Genomic DNA, 21809 nt, shown 5'->3' with positions numbered 1-21809 from the left:
ACTTATCAACTTCTACTGTTCTCCAGGAGTTCTGGATGATTTATTTCCATGTCCTTCAGTATTTTGTGGTCCTGGTACCACAAGCCCCATGTTCCTACCAAATGAGCCTTTAGAACCACTGCAAACAAAGGTCAGCTCATAAGATACGCTACTGAACATTATGGCATCTCAAACGTTTTTGAAAAACACAGCTATATTTGCTGTTAGTTTATGTCTACAGAACTCAAGGACTTCAGCAAATATTACCTGAGAAAGAAGGGTTTGCAGATGTTTTTCTGACTCACTTTGACGTGGAGGTTGTTGAAGTAGAACTGTAGGATGTGAGCGGTGGTGTTCATCGCCCTCTCCCTCTCATGGCCCTGACCAGAACTCAACCACTCCTCAATGTGCTGCGGACGACCAAAGACACGGTCAAGGTTGAGCTAAAGATCAACGTATAAATAAGTCAACATTTAAGCGTATACTTCTCATCACCAACTTACCTTGAATACACTCTGGAGTCCGTCTGGACTCAGGTCTCTTGACAGAATATTCCTCAACAACTCCTGAAGAGCATCGAAGGTGTCTTTGTATAATGCCTGTGGGAAAAGCAGTAGATACAAGCTTTACCATCTCCACTTTCAGGGTATCTGCTGGTTCCATGAAGTTGAATTTAAGACTGTTCCCAAGTATTCCCACGCATTATAGAGAGACACGTGATCGTACACAAATGTAAGCAAGGTTTGAAATTATTATGTTTTAGTCAAACATATCTGTTTGGGCTTCTTGTGGTCAATTTGTAGTCTACAAATTGTAGTCTAATTATTAGTCATTATGTTCCATCCACTCAATATTTTTATTTTAATTAGCCTGCGTCTGAATCTAGTTGATTCCTGGGCTGCTAGGCTATAGATGGCTGAAGCATGGGGTTACCCATCTGCATTTGTTTAGGCTGCCCCAATGGGCTAATCATTAGCTAGATCACAAGCTAAGTGTCCAGAACTCAGGCTTCGATACCTATACCTGCTACAATGATACTTAATAACATCCCCATACCACTGTGAAAAAATCCTTAAAGTCAAAAATACAGCACAGTAAGTGTATAAAGATGCGGTCAACTCTCCACCTGGAGAACTAGGTCACTGGGTGTGCAGGCGTTTGATTCAGCACTGCTCAAACACACCGGAGTCAGATTAACAAGGTCCTGTTGAGCAGCTGATTTGTAGAATCTGACTTGTTAGACTGGGGCTGGAACAAGTCTACACACCCAGTAGGTCTCCTGGAGGTATTATCCAATAATAATGATGGGATAAGACTAGAACATTAGCCTACAACCAAAAAGTCTAATAAAATAACTCATTCAGTGAATCCAGGATCAAATGGCTGTACTTTGAAGCAAGGTAGCGAAGAGGGAGGGCTCTAAGACTGACTTGATCCAGTGCAAAGACAGACATTATTATAGACATTTCATCTAACATGTTCAGGGAATGCATGATAGTTATTCTGATGTGCGATAACAAAATAGGATCCAGAATAATCAGATTTTTTTTTATTTGCCTGCATGTTTGTGTATATTGGCCTAGGCTATATGCTACATAATGATACAAATAAATATAATGTATTGTCACATACACTAGATAGGTGCAGTGAAATGTGTTGTTTTAAAGGGTCAGCCATAGTAGTGCAGCACCCCTGGAGCTAATTAAGGTTGAGGTGCCTTGCTCAGATTTTTCACCTTGTCGAGTCGGGTATTGAAACCAGCAACCTTTCGGTTACAGGCCCAACGCTCTAACCGCTAGGCTACCTGCTGCCCGAGGAAGTGGGAACACAAAACACATTAACTAGAGTGCTAACTCTAAATATGATATTGTTGCTGGATAGCAATGCAATTGATCTAACAGTAAATGTAACATCCTACAAAAACTTTCCATTGTATTCACCCCAAATGGTACGCTCCTCTCCGTTCCACTGGCTCATCATCCGTTTGTTAAGTGGTGTCATTTCCTCTATCTTGACAGAAATTATTTTTTACAGTATACACAAAGCTGAGACTCTACTCTTAACAGTAGTTGTTTTAAAACGTCTTTCCCACAATTACATTTCTAAAATGTTGCTCAACTGTCAGACTGCATCTCTCCCTTCACTCTGTGTGTAAAGGGGGGAGAAGGAGCGAGAGCCAGCAGCGAAACAGGGACAGGGCAGATATCTGCTTCCTGAAATGAAAGTAGATTAATGCACAAAAATGTTTTTACAACCAAAACAATCTGCAGGAACGTTGTGTAGCCTAATCACCAACATAAGCAACATTTCTTAGGTAAGAAGGACAATGTCGGTTTCTCATCCCAGATCGGGTTGTTGTCTGATTGTATAGGCTACCTTCTCTCTCTCCTCTGGCAACGGCCCGACACACACACACACACACCATCTTGAAAGTGCGGTTCGATTGTTATTTAATATTGCCGTTTTGCCAAAGTAGCAACAATTACGCAGAAGCACAATATAAAACAGTGTAGTCATCTCCGTCACATTCTTTAAGACATTTGAAAACTGAATTTTAGACATTTTTTGACTTATTAAGGCCTTTAAATCAGATAAATGAATTTAAGATATGTTTTAAAGACATACTTTCACAAAATGAGTGTGAAGGAACAAAGTGCAGGTTTATGTTTTTGCTGAGATGACTGCGTGTCTACACACAGAGAGAAGGGCTGTGCATACAGTGTATGTATACTTGAGGTTGTTCATGTGTGTCCTAAAGTTGAACATAACTAAGGTTTCTCTATAACAGGATACATAATAAATCACTTCCTGCTTTAGTCACATGGTTTGTGACTCACCCTATGCCAATCCACTAACTTTGAAATGTCAATTTTTCATTGGTTTGATTGCACTTAGATCAACATCAATTAGATTGAATCGAGAACAAACTTACTTTTCAATATGGATTGGTTGATTTGTATGAATAATAGTTAATGTACCTACATGTACAGTAATTCTCATTTTGCGCCTCCAGGTTTGTGCACCTGTTGACTACAGCAACCCAGTGACGGGGAAAAATCACAACGAGGTATTGAGATGCTACAGCGTCATCTCTCACCTCTCTCTGTTGGGGCTCCAGCACCTCCTCGTCTTTTCCCCTGTCCTTGTCTGGAGTGTTCACCGGGGGAAGGCCGTACACACCGTTCAGACACGTCCGCAGCATATCAAAGTTCTCATTCTCCGTCAGTGCCGGCTCCAGGTTACTGGGATCAACCTGGGGTCAAGGATCAATGATGTCACTCAGTAGAGGCTAGGGTTGCAAAAACTACCCAGGTTTTCCAGACATCCTGGTTGGAAGATTCCTGGAATCAGGAGGGAAGGAATATCTAGAATCTTCCAACCAGGATTTCTGGAATACCTGGGAATTTGGAGAAAGTTCCCTGATTTTTGCAACCCGAGAGGAAGATGAAACACCTGGTACTGACAAGCTCCTGACAGGCTGACAGTCTATGGCTGACATCTCTGGGCTCTGTTCTAATATGCAACCCACTAGCACACCTCTGGGCATTAAAGGATACATGAGGTTGGCACACGTGGTCATCACAAGGTGGCGAACCGGAGTCCGCATGGCATCCGTGGGTTCTGCCTTGATAAAATCCTTCAATAAAAGGAAGATATTGAGATGGGTCAACACAATCAGAACCACTTGACTGTAGCAGCCCTTATATCATAAAGCCTTTCTAACAGCTGCCTAAGACATAACAGCTGTCATAGGCAGTCATAAACAATGTTTTACAGTTGGTGTGATCTAAATCCAGTAACATTTAATGTAACCCTCCATCATAAGGGATACATAACACTGTCCTAACAACGACATAACAGAATACATAAACATGACATAAACACTGACCATCATGACTCCCATGAGTTCCTGCTTGCGGACGAACATGTAGCCCTGATTACGTACGACGGTGCTGATGGCCTTGGCTATGAGCCCCACACTCTGAATCAGACTCAGCTTCATGGTCAGGTCCTGATGGGGGGGGAATACAGCGTACACACACACCGATAGACACACACATATGCACAGAGACAGGGAGACAGACAAACACAGAGACAAACACACAGCCTCAGACTGTGTTCATGGCGATAGCAGTCCGAGGTTTAGTTTGTTGGCATCATTGTGAGCAAGACGACCACATATTAGTTGTATAGTGCAGCCCTCATACACAGACAGACAGTCACTGACCCTATGATTCTAAAGTTCCCTATGCCATCCATAACACATCTAGAGATAGCTGGAGAGCCTAGAGCAGGACCAAGGATTTCAACCCTAGTGATTTTTTGATTTTGTTGAAAATGTTAGGGGTCGATAATTATTATTATTTTTAACTTGATAAGAGCATCTCATCAATAGAATGGTTTCAGAAAATGGCATAAGAAACAACAGCTTATGGTTGGGTAAGTCACACATTCTACTGAAGATGAATTTGACTACTTTTCAGTTGGCTTAAAAATCAATGTGTAGATACAGGTCAATATGAATTAAACAATCAAAAAGTAGAGGGTGTATTTTTAAAGAATGATCATCCATGCCTTGATTTGGAGACTGTAAATGTCAGACAGAAATGTAAGCTTTGCGATCTGGAAGGGGAAAAAGAATTTGAACATCAAATTCCACCATCTGATTTGGCATCACAACCTAAGAGCTGGTGTGTGTCTTCGATCAAACAGGGGAGGAGGAAACCACAAGGCCCTAGAAACACCATAGTGTCATACCGTGTTAGTAGGACATGGAGGGCATTCAAAAGCACTAAACGTTCTGAACTTCTGAAACAGAGGCAAACAAATACACCGCCTCCCATTATAACTACATGTGGTGCTGAGCCATTTACTTCTAAAAGTTCAGAAAGTTGAAGCAGCAGCGTTCTAAAGAGAAGAGATTGTTAGAGGAGTTTTAGTGAGAGACAGAGAGAGGATCCTTCATTAGGGTCCAGTCACGGTACCTTGGTCTCTATTTTAATTCCCAGAACCTGCACAACATAAAAGCAACAAGGAGTTTAATCCACAAGTGTACGCTACTAGACGAGAATATATCCTTTCCCCCTAAAGAGAAGAGAATATGCTCTTTCCCCTCATTAAGAAAATGTTATCAGACTACAGAAGGCCCTTACCATGAAAGTGTTCCCCGTTTAGATGGTTAACCATGGCAAGGGACAGCGGTACATTAAATGTCTCACACATACAGATGAACTCAACCTCTATTTCCACATTGCACTAAAAAGGTTAGCAAATGTTACAGTGCTAGCCAACTAGCAGTAGCCAATTAAATGAGCCCTGTGTGGAACCCAAACGACTCGATGGATATAGACTCGGCTTTTTAACATTAAACACCGTGTGTGTGTGTGTGTCCAATCACCCACCCTAACCATGGACATAAAATCCCATGATCCAATTCAAGTGGACATCTGGAGGTCATAGTGTACATTGGCAGCGGCCCCTGAAGGCTGCAGTTTAACGGGACTCATTTAACCAAGACAACTATGGAGGCTAGTTCAGACAGTCATTGTGATGCTAAGCATATGGCCGGCAGCTACAGGAGAAGAACCACTGAGGACATAAACCAGGTTCATCTGTAGCCATGGAGAGACAGAGAGCTCCTGAATGATACGAGTGAGACATTTGAAACACTACAACGTAGCAGGACTTCTCCAACTGGTTGATATAATCACACATTCCTTTCACTGTGGTTTGTGCTGTGTGGTTTTATGTACCTTTCAAATGCCTCACATTATGACCCATCGTTGGTTTTAACCATATAACCACCAGTATGTAATTGTGAGCAGTGAGCCTAACCGACTGTGTACATCCCAAATTCACTATATAGTGCACTATAGGGAATAGGGTTCCATTTGGGATGGATCCTCTGTCTGACCAGCATGTCTTTTTAACTCCATCAGACTCAGTCTTATCACAACTTCTTCTCTGCGAGGTCACTCAGTACCATACCAACCCAAGCATGCTCACAGAACTTCTTCTCTGTGAGGTCACTCAGTACCATGCCAACCCAAGCATGCTCACTGGGCCAACGGAGAACGGTAAAAATAGAGTTTCAGGAATAATGTGAAACTGCAGCTATTCTGACTACGCTAGCTAACGCTGCCATTGAGGAAAGGGAAAACACAGTGCTATGTGGTGATCAGCGACAGGTAATGCTCAGTGATTATTTTCTCTCTCTGCAATGGGGGGATAAATGGATGGTTGGAGATGGGAGTGGGGTTTAATTTGACTGGCCGCACCTCTTTATAGGACATGTGGGGGTATTTAACAGGTCGGTCCCTGGCAGCCTCTGTACTCTAACAGTATGGGCAGCCAAATGTAACACCCTAACTAACTCTCTTCGGTCTTTATGCTGATGAAGGCCTGGGCCTGTAGTGTCTGAGTAGGAGTGCTGATCTACGATCAGATCCTCCCCCTCTTATTCATTATGATTTAAAAGATAAAACTGATCCAAAGCAGCACTCCAACTCTGAGACGCTTTGTGACTATGTGCCCTGAAGGCCAAAACGGGTCCATTGAGACTGATGACAACATCTAAAGAACTATTTAAATTTGAGAGATGCTGGCTGTTTCATCCAGGCCTTCCTGACAGAGATTCACTCTTGGGTCGAAACTTTGTGGACTAGCTTTATTAAAGGGATGTGGTGGAGCATCATGTGAGTGTCTCCCAAGCCCTAGCTCCTTACCTTGGTGTTGAAGTGCTTACTGATGCTGCGGAGGATGTCTGAGTCGATGCGGGACAGGATCTGGTCCTCTGGGGCGTGGAGCGCTACGTAACCGTAACACAGGATCAGCGTGCTCTTCATCTTCTCTACATCCAAGTCATTCTTGTCCTGTGAAGGAGGAGGTAGAGATGGGAGGATTACAGTGTATGGGGCTGGTTTCCCAGACACAGATTGAGCCTAGTAGTGGACTAAAAAGCTATTTCAAATGTAGAATGAATGTCAACTTTATAAAAACCTTCAAATATATAAATTAGGCTAATTAAAATCAGTTTATCAATACCCGTTTCCTTTAGAAATAGGTTAGCAGGGCTTGATCGAGCTTGTCTGGTGAAATGGAACCAATGGAATAGTCCCAAAAGTGCAAACCGTGCCAACTGTACCTGGCACTACAGGCAGGCTCAATCAAATGCTCAAAGTAGTAGAAAGAAAAACAAACTCCATAAAATCTTCAATCTGAATGTGTTAAATTGCTGACTGTACGGTGTAGAGAGAACCTCCCAGGCAGGCAGACATTGCCAAGTTTGTGTTTATCCGCCTACGATGAAAATAAAAACACGAATAGCATACTAACTTTGAGCAGGCTGAATATTCCTGAGGCTTTCTTGAAGGCGTCAGATTTCCCGAAGTCGTCCAGTTTGGCCAGAGTGGCATCGAGATGACTGCTTGCACACAGCCCGATCCCCATGGCGACACCCTGGGAAACCCATTACCCCAAACACACTCTATTAGCACAGTTTAATGGACGCTTCAGCCTCCAATGACCAAACAGTACATCTGGATTATCATTAACACCGGCATTACAATTTGACTACCACTCTCTATTAGGCCTAAAGACTGTAAAAACACCACAATTCCTAATCATCTGGTTAAAATACAACGGAAATTAGCGTAAACTTAACACCAGACACAAATTACAGCTTAGGAAGGCAGACGTGACCTCCCTTTGAAAATAAGCAAAGGCTTAAGAGTACTTGTCACAAGACTGTCTTAAATGGGCAATTTAGCTGCACAAAGAAACACTGTTCTGCACGGCGACGCTCTGCCCTGCCGTACGCAGACAATTACATCACGGGTCACGCTGAACATTTGATGATAAATAAAAGCAAATGCTATCAAGAGAATCATGGCCTGACTCAAACGGGGACCAAGAGGTTTACCGCTCTCTCGATGGCGTCGTTGTGTCGTGCACTGATCAGTATCTCCTGTAGCTGCTTCTGGACCACCTCCTTATTGGAACACTGCTGCAGAGTCACACCAACGCACCTGTAGAGGAAACTCTGGAAAGAGCCATGAAGCCAAGATGAGAAACCTTGATAGTTTGTATTAGATATTCTTTTACTAAGATTTTGCTGAGGCTTATGGAGGTTCTACCAATCTGGATACTTTGTAGAATATATTGTTTTAACAAGATTTTGTTAATGTTTATCAGGTTCAGAAGAGTTCCTTGAGGTTCTTTTAATGGTTAGGGCTAGGAGTTTTCCCTGAACTCTAAGTGGAGACCAGAGAATTCCCTGGTCAGGTCATGAAGAACTCTTGGCCCTACTCATGGTTGAAGAGAGGTTAGGATGAGGTTGTTCACTAACCTTCTCTTCCAGGGACTGGTTATAGGTGGACAGGTAACGTGTGGCCTCTATAGCCAGCTGACAGCTCCACTTGTCATCAGCTATGGCCACCAGGGACTTGGCTAGGAACTGTACATGTCCAAACAAAACCACACAGCCATGTGACCACATCATAATGCTGTATATCAAATCCCTTTGTGACTGAAACAGAAAACATTTCTCATCCAACACTGTGTCAGACACTGTATGCATCCCAAATGGAACCCTATTCCCTATGTAGTGCCATACTGTTGACCCTGGTCAAAAGTATATTAGTGTATTATAAAATGAATAAGATGCCATTTGGGACAAAACTTGTTCTACATATTGACTGTTATTGAGTGTTGTGGGGACAGACAAAGAGGATGTTAAATAAAGATCACCATAGTGACTTATTGACAGTGTTGTGGGGACAGACAAAAAGGATGTTAAATAAAGATCACCATAGTGACTTATTGACAGTGTTGTGGGGACAGACAAAGAGGATGTTAAATAAAGATCACCATAGTGACTTATTGACAGTGTTGTGGGGACAGACAAAGAGGATGTTAGATAAAGACGGGCATACCTGTAATAGACTCTCTTCCCATTTCTTGTTGTCTAGTGTTTCTGGGGTAGACTCTGTAAAGAAGAATAGACCATACTACTCAGACCTCGCTCGACGCACTTCCTCCCAGACAAAAAATAAATACATTTAAAAAGAGAGCAGTAGAATATTCTGTGCACGTTCCAAAACCGACCAAAGAGCTAAAATGATTTAAGATCAGTTTTAATACCCTATGCTCTACTTCAATCCAAGCTATGTATTTTTATGATGGAAAGATGAAAATGGCCCACAGCAACAAAAAAATGATATCTCAAAAAAATAATAATAAATATATATATATATATATAGGCCATAAAATAGTCTTTAAAATTGTGAATCACTTATAACGTCCCTTAACTGCAGCTGTTGTGGTAGAAGCATGCGTCTTTATTGATGTCAGTTCTCAGTAGAATACATGGAGGAAAAACTATTTTACACCACTGACATTAAAATGAGGTTCAAACAGCCTCCTAAGCTGTCAATACTGCAGCAGCAATAAAAGCCCTCAGAGTCACTTCTGCTTTGGAGAGAGAGATGGGTGCCATTGGGGCTCCTTAGGGAATAGGGTGCCATTTGACGAACAGACATTGCTCGCTACAGGTTATAAGACTCTGGGGTCATTGAGTTGAGGTCCTTTACCTTCCAGGTAGCTGAGGAGAGCAGGGATCTCCTTCTCCCAGAGTGTCTCAGCGTTAGGGTGGATATTAGGACTTATAACATTCAGTAGAGACAAAGACGGTGCACCATGGCCACGACTCCGGAACGGGAACGAACCATTCACCTGAGACACACACACCCCGACTTACAGGTAAGACAAAGACATAGCCTAGCTATTACTGGAGACACTGATCATAGTTCATGAGGGTTTAAATCAAGTTCCAGTTTTATAACACCCACATAGCAAACTGAAATCCATGAGCATTCAAGTGGCATGTCATTAGGATTTCATACTCACCAAGAGCCGCACCATCAGTATATGTGGAGAGGGAAGATTAACTGAATTAGAAAGAAGAAACAGATGAGAATAAACAAGGTTGATAGCAGACTAAGCATTATAATGAATGACTGAATGATTAACTGGCCAGGCTCATACTTCTCCCCACAAAGAGTTCAGCTTAATGATTGAAACAACGACCAGTTCAGGACCCAGGCAATGCTAGTGCTTTATTTAGTGATAAATGTGGCTTCTCATTCAGCTAATCAGAACCAGACACTCTGGTCTGTCTGGCCTCTAAGAACCGACCAACGGCCCTTTAATGAGAACAAAATGGCTGTATAAAATACAGTTTCAACGAAGAAAAAAACAAACAAAAATCCCAATCCCAAAGAAGTGCTGACGAGGAGTGGGCCCGGGCTGCGACCATCTCGTTTACATTAAAGGGCCTGTGTGCCGAATCCCAATACGGAAACGCAAAACTGACTCGGTGAGTGAAAAAGGGAGGGAGGAAAAGACCTCATCTCATTGATCAGATCACCCCGGCTCATCGTGAAGACATAATGGCTTGTTAATATGAATGTAATGTACTGTGTATTAATCTACTGTAAATGTCTACCAGGGAGGATGGGATAGAAAAAATACATTTCTGTTGCACACCTAGTAAATGGAGCTCCTTCTTCTAAAAGACACCTACCTTGCTCGTTGAAGTCGATGTTGAAGTTGGGCTCCTGGGAGGCTCTCTTCTTGGTTCCCAGCAGCGTGAGGCTCTTACAGAGCGGTGTGGTGGCGTTGGAGTACTGACCTGGGGTCAGGTAGTACAGCAGCATGGGCCAAAGGACCTGAAGAGACAGACAGAGGATCACTGTTAGGTAGTACAACATGGACCACAGCACCTGAAGACAGACATAGACAGTCAGGTAGTACAGCATGGAACACAGCACCTGCCACAGGGAGACAGATGTACAGTAATATCACAACATTGAGTTCGCCTGGTGCAATTGAACCAATAGAATAGTCACAAAAGTTGAAACCCAGAGCTTTAGGCATGCTAAATCAAACCCAGAGCTCTAGACATGCTAAATCAAACAAAATATTTAATGTATGATTTGAACCCAATTCTGCAGAGATTTAATCCCATGAAGGCATGGTAAATCCTTGTTCTCTTCAGTCTCTGTCAATGCCTTGTCTCATAGCTTCCAGTGGGAAGTAATACAAGAGACATGTCATCTCAGAGTGTTGATGTTGGGAACCGCAAAGGAACAAGTAACTAAGAGCAGAGTGATTGGCTGTAAAACAGACAGGGTGATGCCGTCTTTGGATGTGAGCCGGTTTTCCTCTCAAGACATCGGATGATAGTTCATACTCTCCTGACTGAGCTTCTTTACACAAAACTCCATATTATAGCAATTCCACCCTCTGCCTCTTCTCATAAACAGTATTATGTTTGGTGTTAAGTGTGACTTGGCTTCGATGTATTCAAAAGCCGTTTTTACAGCAGGAACAAACATTAAAATGTCCTTTGTTCACTGCCTCTATACCTGAAACGATTTCATGAACTACAAAATATATGTTTGTGCATAAATATGCTGATCAGATAAAATGTTAATGTGAGAGAAGAAAACAGGTGATATATTGCCTGCCTGCCTGCCTGCCTGCCTGCCTGCCTGCCGAGAGGATTCTTATCTCCATGCAGTAGACTCACGTCAGTCAGGCGTCCCACGGTCGTAGTGAAGAGGTGAAGTGTGTTGTCACACATGCTCCGCAGCGCCTCATTGGTCACTTCCTCCGGGTCACTGGGGCGCTGGCCTGGACGCTGCAACAGACCAAACCCACACACAGTTCTTTAGAAACACACGGACCACCATATACAAGTCAGAGAGTAGTTAACTGATCCACCATCTACAATGTCATGCTAATCCCTCGCCAAGGATAATGTCTTAAGACCAAAAGGGATTGTATTTATGACAGACGTACATAGTAGGTGTCGGGGAGAGCACAGTGTTGGATGATAAACTTGACCAGCAGCTCTCCTCCCTCCAGCTCCAGGTAACCATGGTGAGCCATGGCACTGATCACCTGGACAACCCTCTTCTTCACCTGCAGGGGGGCAACGATTGACCGAGGTCAGAGGTCAAGCAAAACACTAATACAACACAACAATAAGAAACAATGTAGGGCCGGTTTCCCTGATTAAGCATATGTTTGTACTAAAATACATGTTCAATGGAGATTATAGCCTATTGAAAGTGATTTTCAAACCAGGACCAGATTTAATCCATGTCTAGGAAATTGGCCCATAATGTGTGATATGTTTCCCAATGGAAAATGTGTTTGTTTAGTTACAGCACATGGATGTGTGTCATTGAAACTGTGTTTGTTTTGTTACAGCACATGGATATGTGTCATTGAAACTGTGTTTAGTTACAGCACATGGATGTGTGTCATTGAAACTGTGTTTGTTTTGTTACAGCACATGGATATGTGTCATTGAAACTGTGTTTAGTTACAGCACATGGATGTGTGTCATTGAAACTGTGTTTGTTTTGTTACAGCACATGGATATGTGTCATTGAAACTGTGTTTGTTTTGTTACAGCACATGGATATGGGTCATTGAAACTGTGTTTGTTTTTATTTTCTATGCCTTTTAGGAGAGAAAACTGTGCCAAATTGTAACAGTTTAATATTTACACATGGCATGAGGTTACCTTATTGCTGTGGTCAGCCAGTGGTTGTCTGATGCTGGCCAGGATGAGAAGCTTCTTCGACTCCATAATGGATGCTAGATCACAGACAGAAAGCCTTGAGTAACATCTTGAGGTTATTTCATATCAAACAAGTTCTTTGTAAGTACCAGTGACACTTTCAAATCCAGAGAACAGGGTCAAATAACACTAGAACTGCTAAAGTAGTCATTTTGACTGTTCATTAATGTATTTTATTACTCTGCCATTTAAGTCATGCCCCCCCCCCTCCGTCCTTGACCTGCCTTAAATAAGTCTATATAAAAAGACACTGTGGTTGTTAGAATCTTAATATCACAAACAGAACTGGAGTTTTAGGAGGGCATTTCATTATTTGAATGGTTTTAACACCATAAATTAGTGTGGATGTTTTTGATCACATGGCACGGCTATACTCTGAAAGGAGACACCCTCCGCTGGCCTGTTGCTGTGTTTTACAACATGCTTGACTTGGCTGCTGTCAACACACACAACATGCTTGACTTGGCTGCTGTCAACACACGTGTTGTTCAAGAAGTGCATGAACAACACTATGCCCAGGAGACACTTCATCATGAGTCTGGCATATGGGCTACCTGAGAGACATATGAGAGTCAAGGCAGCAGCAAAGATGCCCTGTGAGCCTTTGCACGAGGCAAATTGCACACAGCTCGCAGGGAGGAGACGGATGCACAAAGAACAGAACCCAGGACACCTGTGTCCCCTGCAAGTGACGTGTTTGTGTGAAGTGTGTCGAGCAAGTAAAAGTGGTGAAGATGTGTGTCGACTGTTAGGACAAGGGATAACCGCTAAATGAAATCCAACTGATGCCATTATGTGAAGCACACCATGTACAGTGGCTTGGGAAAATAATTCAGAACCCTTGACTTTTTCCACATTTTGTTGTTACAGCCCTATCCTAAGATGTATTAAATAGTTTTTTCCCCCTCATCAATCTACACACAATACCTCATAATGACAAAGCAAAAACAGGTTTAGACATTTTTGCTAATTTATCAAAATAGTATTCAGACCCTTTACTCAGTACTTTGTTAAAGCACCTTTGGCAGCAATTACAGCCTCGAGTCTTCTTGGGTCTGACGCAGCAAGCTTGGCACACTTGTATTTGGGAACTTTCTCCCATTCTTCTCTGCAGATCCTCTCAAGCTCTGTCAGGTTGGATGGGGAGCATTGCTGCACAGCTATCTCTCCAGAAATGTTCGATCAGGTTCAAGTCCGGGCTCTGGCTGGGCCACTCAAGGACATTCAAAGACTTGTCCCTTAGCCACTCCTGCGTTGTCTTGGCTGTGTGCTTAGGGTCGTTGTCCTGTTGGAAGGTGAACCTTCGCCCCAGTCTGAGGTCCTGACTGCTCTGGAGCAGGTTTTCATCAATGATCTCTCTGTACTTTGCCTCGATCTTGACTAGTATCCCAGTCCCTGCTTCTGAAAAACACCCACACAGCATGATGCTGCCACCACCATGCTTCACCATAGGGATGATGCCAGGTTTCCTCCAGATGTGACACTTGGCATTCAGGCCAAAGAGTTCAATCTTGCTTTCATCAGACCAGAGAATCTTGTTTCGCATGGTCTGAGAATCTTTATGTGCCTTTTAGGAAGGAAAAGCAGCCAACAAGTGCTCAGCATGTGTGGGAACTCCTTTAACTGTTGGAAAAGCATTCCAGGTGAAGCTGGTTGAGAGAATGCCAAGAGTGTGCAAAGCTGTTATCAAGGCAAAGGGTGGCTACTTTGAAGAATCTAAAATGTAAACTATATTTTGATTTGTTTAACACTTTTTTGGTTACTATATGATTCCATATGTGTTATTTCAGTTTTGATGTCTTCACTATTATTCTACAATGTAGAAAATTGTAAAATAAAGAAAAACCCTTGAATGAGTAGGTGTGTCCAAACTTTTGACTGGTACTGTATGTATTGTAGTAAATTAGTAGTAGTGTCTATATGTATACTGTAGTAGTGACTATAGGCATGGAGAAGTTAGTAGTAGTGCCTATATATATTCTGTATTAGTTTGTAGTAGTGTCTATATATACACTGCAGTAAGTGCCTCCTGTCCTGTGCAGACAGGCCCGAGCCAGACTAACTAACAGTCTTACTGGAGGAGTTGATGAGGTGTCGGAGCACAGCCAGGGAGCCCATGCGGATCCTCTCATTACTGTTCTCCAGTTTCTGAAGCACAAACATGACCAGCCGGTCTGGGAAGGTGTTGGCTGAGGAGGAAGGAAGGAAGCGTATGGCACAGAGTCAGACCACTGTTTAAAGTTTAAACACATTTACCTCTGAGTGAAGTCACACCATCTAAGATCTAAATCATGGATTCTCTCATTACAGGAGGACATGGTGTCCATCATGTAGTTTCTCTGCAGCAGCTCCGAGTTCCAGAATAACAAAGACCTTGTTCACAATGGCACCCTATTCCCTTTATAGTGCACTACTTTTGACCAGGGCCTATTGGGCCCATAGGGTTCTGGTCAGAAGTAGTCTATATAGAGAGTAGGGTGCCACTTGAGACACAGAGTCTTGTATTGGTTGAAGAGGGAAAACAGTCTGGAACTCTGAACATGGTATATAGGCCTAGTACCGTACTGACTACAACCCTGACCTCAATCCAATACACCCAGAGAACAAAACACTGATTATTGAAGAACACAAAACCAACCTAGAATGCTGAAGCATCTCAATACCTCGTTGTGATTTTTCACCGTCAGTGGGTTGCTGTAGTCAACAGGTGCACAAACCTGGAGGGGGCGCAAAATGAGAATTACTGTACATGTAGGTACATTAACTATTATTCATACAAATCAACCAATCCATATTGAAAAGTTTGTTCTCGATTCAATCTAATTGATGTTGATCTAAGTGCAATCAAACCAATGCATCGAGGACATTTCAAAGTCGCATAGGGTGAGTCACAAACCATGTGACTACAACAGGAAGTGATTTATTATGTATCCTGTTATAGAGAAACCTTAGTCAGTCTCTAGTATTACTAGCTATGCTAAATAAAGAAAAACATAATATTGACATTGCGCAAACAGCCCAGGCGGAGTGACAAGAAGCTTTGTGTGTTCAAGGAAGTACTTTCAAATCAAATGTTATTAGTTACATCAACAGTTTACAGCATGTGTAAAAGGTGCAGTGAAATGCTTGCATGCTAGCTCCCTCAACATTGCATTGTACTGTGCCATCAGCGGACTGTCACTTTGCCGTACCTGCTGGTTTAGAGTAGTGAGCAGGCTGTCGATCTGCGTCTCCAGAACTCTGCTGCCCATGTTCACAGAAGCATCCAGAACTTGACACAGGCTCTGCAGGGGAGGTGAAAACAACATGAGCTGATTAGTGAGCAGACCTCTGGGTGCCTCACAGCACATTATTCCCTGTATAGAACACCAGCAGCGGTCATTAGAGGCCGACCTACCTTACTGATGACGTAATGCTCCGTGTTCTTCTTGTACAGGGAGAGGATTGTGGGAATGAGTTTGGGAAGCTGCTCCTCCAGTTTATCATGAGCCATCAGGTGACTCATGGATCCCACTGCTTCTGCCACTGTCAGTCGTAGCTACAGCCCCAGCCAGGGAGAGAGAGAGAAACACCACAGTTAGTCGTAGCTACAGCACCAGCCAGGGAGAGAGAGAGAGAAACACCACAGTCGTAGCTACAGCCCCAGCCAGGGAGAGAGAGAGAGAAACACCACAGTCGTAGCTACAGCCCCAGCCAGAGAGAGAGAGAAACACCACAGTTAGTCGTAGCTACAGCACCAGCCAGGGAGAGAGAAACACCACAGTTAGTCGTAGCTACAGCACCAGCCAGGGAGAGAGAGAGAGAGAGAAACACCACAGTTAGTCGTAGCTACAGCCCCAGCCAGGGAGAGAGAGAGAGAAACACCACAGTTAGTCGTAGCTACAGCCCCAGCCAGGGAGAGAGAGAGAGAAACACCACAGTTAGTCGTAGCTACAGCCCCAGCCAGGGAGAGAGAGAGAGAAACACCACAGTTAGTCGTAGCTACAGCCCCAGCCAGGGAGAGAGAGAGAGAAACACCACAGTCGTAGCTACAGCCCCAGCCAGGGAGAGAGAGAGAGAAACACCACAGTCGTAGCTACAGCCCCAGCCAGGGAGAGAGAGAGAGAAACACCACAGTCGTAGCTACAGCCCCAGCCAGGGAGAGAGAGAAACACCACAGTTAGTCGTAGCTACAGCCCCAGCCAGGGTGAGAGAGAGAAACACCACAGTTAGTCGTAGCTACAGCCCCAGCCAGGGAGAGAGAGAGAGAAACACCAGTCAGTCGTAGCTACAGCCCCAGCCAGGGAGAGAGAGAAACACCACAGTTAGTCGTAGTTACAGCCCCAGCCAGGGAGAGAGAGAGAGAAACACCACAGTTAGTCATAGCTACAGCACCAGCCAGGGAGAGAGAGAAACACCACAGTTAGTCATAGCTACAGCACCAGCCAGGGAGAGAGAGAAACACCACAGTTAGTCGTAGCTACAGCACCAGCCAGGGTGAGAGAGAGAAACACCACAGTTAGTCATAGCTACAGCACCAGCCAGGGAGAGAGAGAGAAACACCACAGTCATAGCTACAGCACCAGCCAGGGAGAGAGAGAAACACCACACTAGGACTGCATCCCAAATGGCACCCTATTCTCTACAGTGTACTATTTTTGACCAGATATAGCAGCATCAGGTTTGACCAGAACCCTATGGGTCCTGGTCAGAAGTAGTGCACTACTCTATAGGGCAGGGGTGTCAAACTCTTTCCACGGAGAGCCTAGTGTCTGCGGGTTTTTGGTTTTTCCTCTCAAGACCTAGACAGCCAGGTAAGGAGTTGTTTACTACTAATTAGTGACCTTAATTCATCAATTAAGTACAAAGGAGGAGCAAAACCAGCAGACACTCGGCACGCCATGGAATTAGTTTGACACGTGATTTAGGGAATACAATGCCATTTGGGACACTGAATCTTTTTCCAGTGATTTCTATCAACCGAGTCCACATCTAACTGAAGCAGAAATCTGTTTACCAATGCAGAGACGGGGAGTCATCTTACTTTTGGCATTCTCAAAAATAAAAGAGCAGCAGTTATGCTGCAGTTGCTCTGTGGCTAATCATTTCAGAACCAAAATGGAGGAATACAGAGTTTATGACCAGATTACAGATAAGGGACTATTTGTTTTCCCACAAGCCTAGACCAACCTGTACTGTGGTTATGTCCTCTACTCAGACACCACAAGAAAACCTATCTGCATAACCTTGCTGAGAATTAACCAGGCAAATATGTCCAGGAAACTCTCCTAAATGTCTTTATTCATCTGATATCAGTCATTGACCTGACTGCGGACCTCTCTCCTCCCTTCCCTATAAATACCAGCACACAGTCTAAGGGGTTGCGTTCATCAAGACATCCCTACAACAGAGGGACCGTTGAGACAGAAATGTAATTAGGAGAAATTGGTTTCCTGCTCCTCTTAATGTAATGTGGTGTACCTTGGATTCCCTGCTCTGGAGCCAGCTGCAGTAGAGGATGTCGTAGGCTGCGTAGATCTCGCTGGAGAACGTATCCTTTCTCACCGTCGGGTCGGGAGCTTTGTCCAGGTTGGCTAGGTACTCCAGGATACTCTCACTGAAGTGGGACAGAGCTGGGAGAAGGAAGGTCTATAAACTGGGTCTGGTAACACATGTTTAACCATGTACAATAATAATAATATATAACCCTACAGTATGTTGGATATAGTGCATCTAGTCCTACCAGAGGAGAACACCCACTTCATGTTGTCCTGCTTGGCCATGCCCAGCATTGGGAGCATGGTGCCCAAGATGGCATTGAGAAACGGCACCATACCATAAACTGTCAACAAAAGAAAGATTAGACTCTAACTCTATTACAATGGCAAGAGATCTCTAAGCAATTTGAAAAACACTGAGGGGGATAGTCTTTGTAAAAAGAAAAACAAATGCTTCTCGGAAGCTAGGTGACAGGACATAAATGATACATGTTAGCAGCCTAAGTATTTAGACAGCTCTATACAGTGCGCTTGACACCATTGTGTCTGGTGTTAGCCTACCATTGGATTCAGAGAGGCTTGCTAATGTTTGGACCACAAAAAAATGAGGCAGGATCCCTGGCTGGAACTTGCTGAGGATTTCCTCCATGATGTCATTGATGTACTTGTTTCCCACAGCAACCAGAATATTGCTGGCTGCCTGTTGCCAATCAGGTACAACATCCTGTAAAACATGAAAACTGAGCTGTTGACTCAAACCCTAGGCCATACTTTTTGTATTTACATGAAAACAAACAGATACTATTCATGTGTTCAGATTGATGCAATGGCCTCAATGTTAGAACAAAGTATAACCACTGATAAATCAAGTACATTCTCAGAAGAATAACTAGATTACACGTAATATTAGGCTAAAAGCAGAGAAATTGAATGACCAACTTTGTATTTCAGATGAGACCAAATAACAATCATCAGAAACAATCTAACCTTCGATCGGGTCATTTCATCGGAGGCCAAAGAAATTATGCTTTTGATTTTCGGGTAACTGATATCGTCTATCTTGGTCTTCACAATCAGCTCAATCGTCTGCAGTATGACAACTCTGTGCCCAATGACAAGCTGCAGGAAAATACATATACATTGTAATTCACTTCAAAACACAGGCCTTAAGTCTACATGCATTAATGTCAACACAGTGGCCTGTATGAAAAGTCTCTCCCATACAGTACATTTCATCATCTCTTTTGTATTCATATCGTTGGAGCAGCGCATGCAGAGTCCCAGTCAACAGAGAAGTGATGATAAGGTCTCCAGCTTCTGGTAGGATGCGTGTTATTTCTTCATGTTAGAACATCTCACATCCTAATGCAATCTTTTATTATTTATTATTGTTGTTGCACTGTCGAGAAGGAACCTGCAAGTAAGCATTTCATTGGACGATGTATACCATGCGTATCCCATGCAAACAACTAATAAAACTCAAAACCTTATCTCTCCAGCATTGTGTGGAAATCTGCAGCACAGAGCAGCATTGGTGCTGTCTGAAATTGCCCTTGCATCAGAGGGTTATGGTCACACATAGTACAGTAGCCTTCTCATATCCAAGAACCCTTTCACTGTCACACCTCCACTTCCCATGTTCTGAGAGTGAAATTTACATCAAGGATGGTGACAGGACAGATAAATGGCTGAAAGAGGAACGACACCTCTAAAACAGAACTAGAAACCTATGCTGTTATTCAAGTACAATGGAAACATATGACTGCTACAGTAGGTTTTAAACATCAGGCTTGTATTACAATTTTCTTGGGTCTTGGTAGTAAGAAGAATATATTAATATTGTTAACATAGAGCAATGTTTACGTAGGCCAGCATTGAGCACCACCTACCTCAACACAAATACAGACACAGATAGCCTACAAACATGGGCCACATCAAGTTCAGCATAAATTGCTAATGAGACTGGGGACTTTATTATAGTGTTCCAGTCTCTGCTCCACACAGTAGCCAATCAACAGTAAGTGGCAGTAGTAGTAGTGGTGTCTGACCTTGGGGTGCTTGACCAGGTAGTCCTGGCACATGGACAGGACCTTGTTAGGCTGCTGCTTCCCCAGGGTCAGTATGGACTTCCTGACCTGCTCCCTGACCACTGGGTCCTTGTCATTGGCTGAATCCAGCAGGGCCAGGGTCACCTCTGATGGGGAGAGAAGACATGGAGGATTGAGAGAATACAGAATAGACGTGGAGGAGTGAGACAAATGAGAGACCTGGGGTCTATTCATACCACCAAACAGCATGCAAGGGATAGCCAATATCAAAAGAAGTAATGGCATAAGGACACAATTATGAATAGAGGTCACTCACGCTCCACATCTGACTCCTCCATAGTGCCTGTCTGATGGCTGGGCCTGGAGATATTTAGGATTTCATTTGGTGGTCAGAAAGGGTTAAAACTTGTTCATCTGGTTTCACCACACTACAAAGAGAGAAAACATGCATGTTTGACATGTCAAAGAATGTAGTCTATGGTAATAGTCGGGCGAATGGAGAACACCAACACAATGTGATTGGTTTTCATGTGCTTAAAACGGTGCAATCTCCATTATATTCTCACTGGCGATGATGTGCAGTAACATCATGACTAGCTCACTTGCGTCACTTTATGTGGCAACTTTAAGACTAGTGCAAATAGCCACATGACATGTCCTATGCTGGATAGAAACAAAGAGTTGCAACAGACCGTTGCCGTGCATGACAAAGTAAATCAACTGTTAACTAGCTGTCAAATCATAACGAGTCTGAACCTGAAAACAGTCAGAGAGAAGTGCAGCACTTCCTAGTCAGACCAAGACTTGTTTTTCTTGGTTGGGATATTACGTAGCTAAGTTAGCTATTCCACATGTTCTGCGCTGGTAAGTGGTTAATAGTATGGTTGTTGTCAATATGCTATAATTGTATGTGAATACATGAAGTGTCATCGACCTACATCGTCTATTACTACAGGTGACAAGTTAGCTCTGTTTCGGACTGAGACAGAAGGGCAAGCTCTGTAACAGAGCTAGCTAGCGGTCACCTGTAACAATAGACAATGGGGTCGATGACATTTCACGTATTCAATTCTAGTATATTGACAACATCCATACTGTTAACCGCATACCAGAGGCGAACACGTGGAATGATGAGCGTCGTTAAATGCAGCAAAGTAGGCTCCCCACCTTTTGAACAGCCCGTCTGACAGGCTAGCTTGATGTTAACTAGCAAGCTAGCTAACGTTACAGACAAATGCAAGGATGAATCTCCTCACGCGCAGTAATCCAGTGAAAATGCGATGTATATTGTCCGATACTTGGCTGACTAACTGTCTTCCACTGTGATATTGTATTTTTCCTCAATATAAAGAGAGAGACTTGTTAGCATCCAATAGCTAGATTAGCTCTATGCCACTGCAACGCATCGCACGCAGGTAAACACCCCTAATCATGTGCGTCGAGTCAGTGTGGGCGTGACTTTGACAGGAGTTGAGCTGATTGAATGATTTTGATGCATGTGATAGATCACTGACTGGATATCACGAGGTACGTGAGATATCACTTTTCTGTAACTTTTACAACTTTATAGCCATAGGAAAATAATGTGTTTTGTGTCATGCATCATGACTTGAAATACTTTGACAATGTGGACTGGATACATCACAATATCTA

General features: G+C 43.3%; 1 protein-coding gene across 1 annotated transcript in view; it reads right to left on the bottom strand.

Annotated features, from left to right (window-relative positions):
- The window catches only part of mroh1 (maestro heat-like repeat family member 1), a 52802-nt gene extending 31250 nt beyond the window's left edge, over positions 1-21552 (bottom strand). Inside the window, exons 1-28 of the mRNA XM_038983038.1 lie at positions 21324-21552; positions 20473-20584; positions 20157-20302; positions 19096-19227; positions 18670-18832; positions 18354-18452; positions 18092-18243; positions 16029-16169; positions 15823-15915; positions 15270-15348; positions 14707-14820; positions 12575-12648; positions 11842-11964; positions 11570-11680; positions 10562-10706; positions 9886-9926; positions 9570-9711; positions 8913-8965; positions 8327-8434; positions 7901-8020; positions 7315-7437; positions 6705-6851; positions 4965-4991; positions 3869-3991; positions 3537-3616; positions 3077-3221; positions 483-578; positions 285-389 (exon numbers count right to left, since the gene is read on the bottom strand). Of these exons, the coding sequence (XP_038838966.1) occupies positions 285-389; positions 483-578; positions 3077-3221; positions 3537-3616; positions 3869-3991; positions 4965-4991; positions 6705-6851; positions 7315-7437; positions 7901-8020; positions 8327-8434; positions 8913-8965; positions 9570-9711; positions 9886-9926; positions 10562-10706; positions 11570-11680; positions 11842-11964; positions 12575-12648; positions 14707-14820; positions 15270-15348; positions 15823-15915; positions 16029-16169; positions 18092-18243; positions 18354-18452; positions 18670-18832; positions 19096-19227; positions 20157-20302; positions 20473-20494 (2904 nt within the window). The 5' untranslated portion in view covers positions 20495-20584; positions 21324-21552. The remainder of the gene's footprint in view (positions 1-284; positions 390-482; positions 579-3076; positions 3222-3536; positions 3617-3868; positions 3992-4964; positions 4992-6704; positions 6852-7314; positions 7438-7900; positions 8021-8326; positions 8435-8912; positions 8966-9569; positions 9712-9885; positions 9927-10561; positions 10707-11569; positions 11681-11841; positions 11965-12574; positions 12649-14706; positions 14821-15269; positions 15349-15822; positions 15916-16028; positions 16170-18091; positions 18244-18353; positions 18453-18669; positions 18833-19095; positions 19228-20156; positions 20303-20472; positions 20585-21323) is intronic.
- Positions 21553-21809: the final 257 nt, after the last annotated feature.

The sequence above is a fragment of the Salvelinus namaycush genome, unplaced genomic scaffold (assembly GCF_016432855.1).
Source record: "Salvelinus namaycush isolate Seneca unplaced genomic scaffold, SaNama_1.0 Scaffold141, whole genome shotgun sequence".
Taxonomy (NCBI): domain Eukaryota; kingdom Metazoa; phylum Chordata; class Actinopteri; order Salmoniformes; family Salmonidae; genus Salvelinus; species Salvelinus namaycush.
Note: the sequence above shows the minus strand (reverse complement) of the source record. Positions and strands in the feature narration are given on the sequence as shown.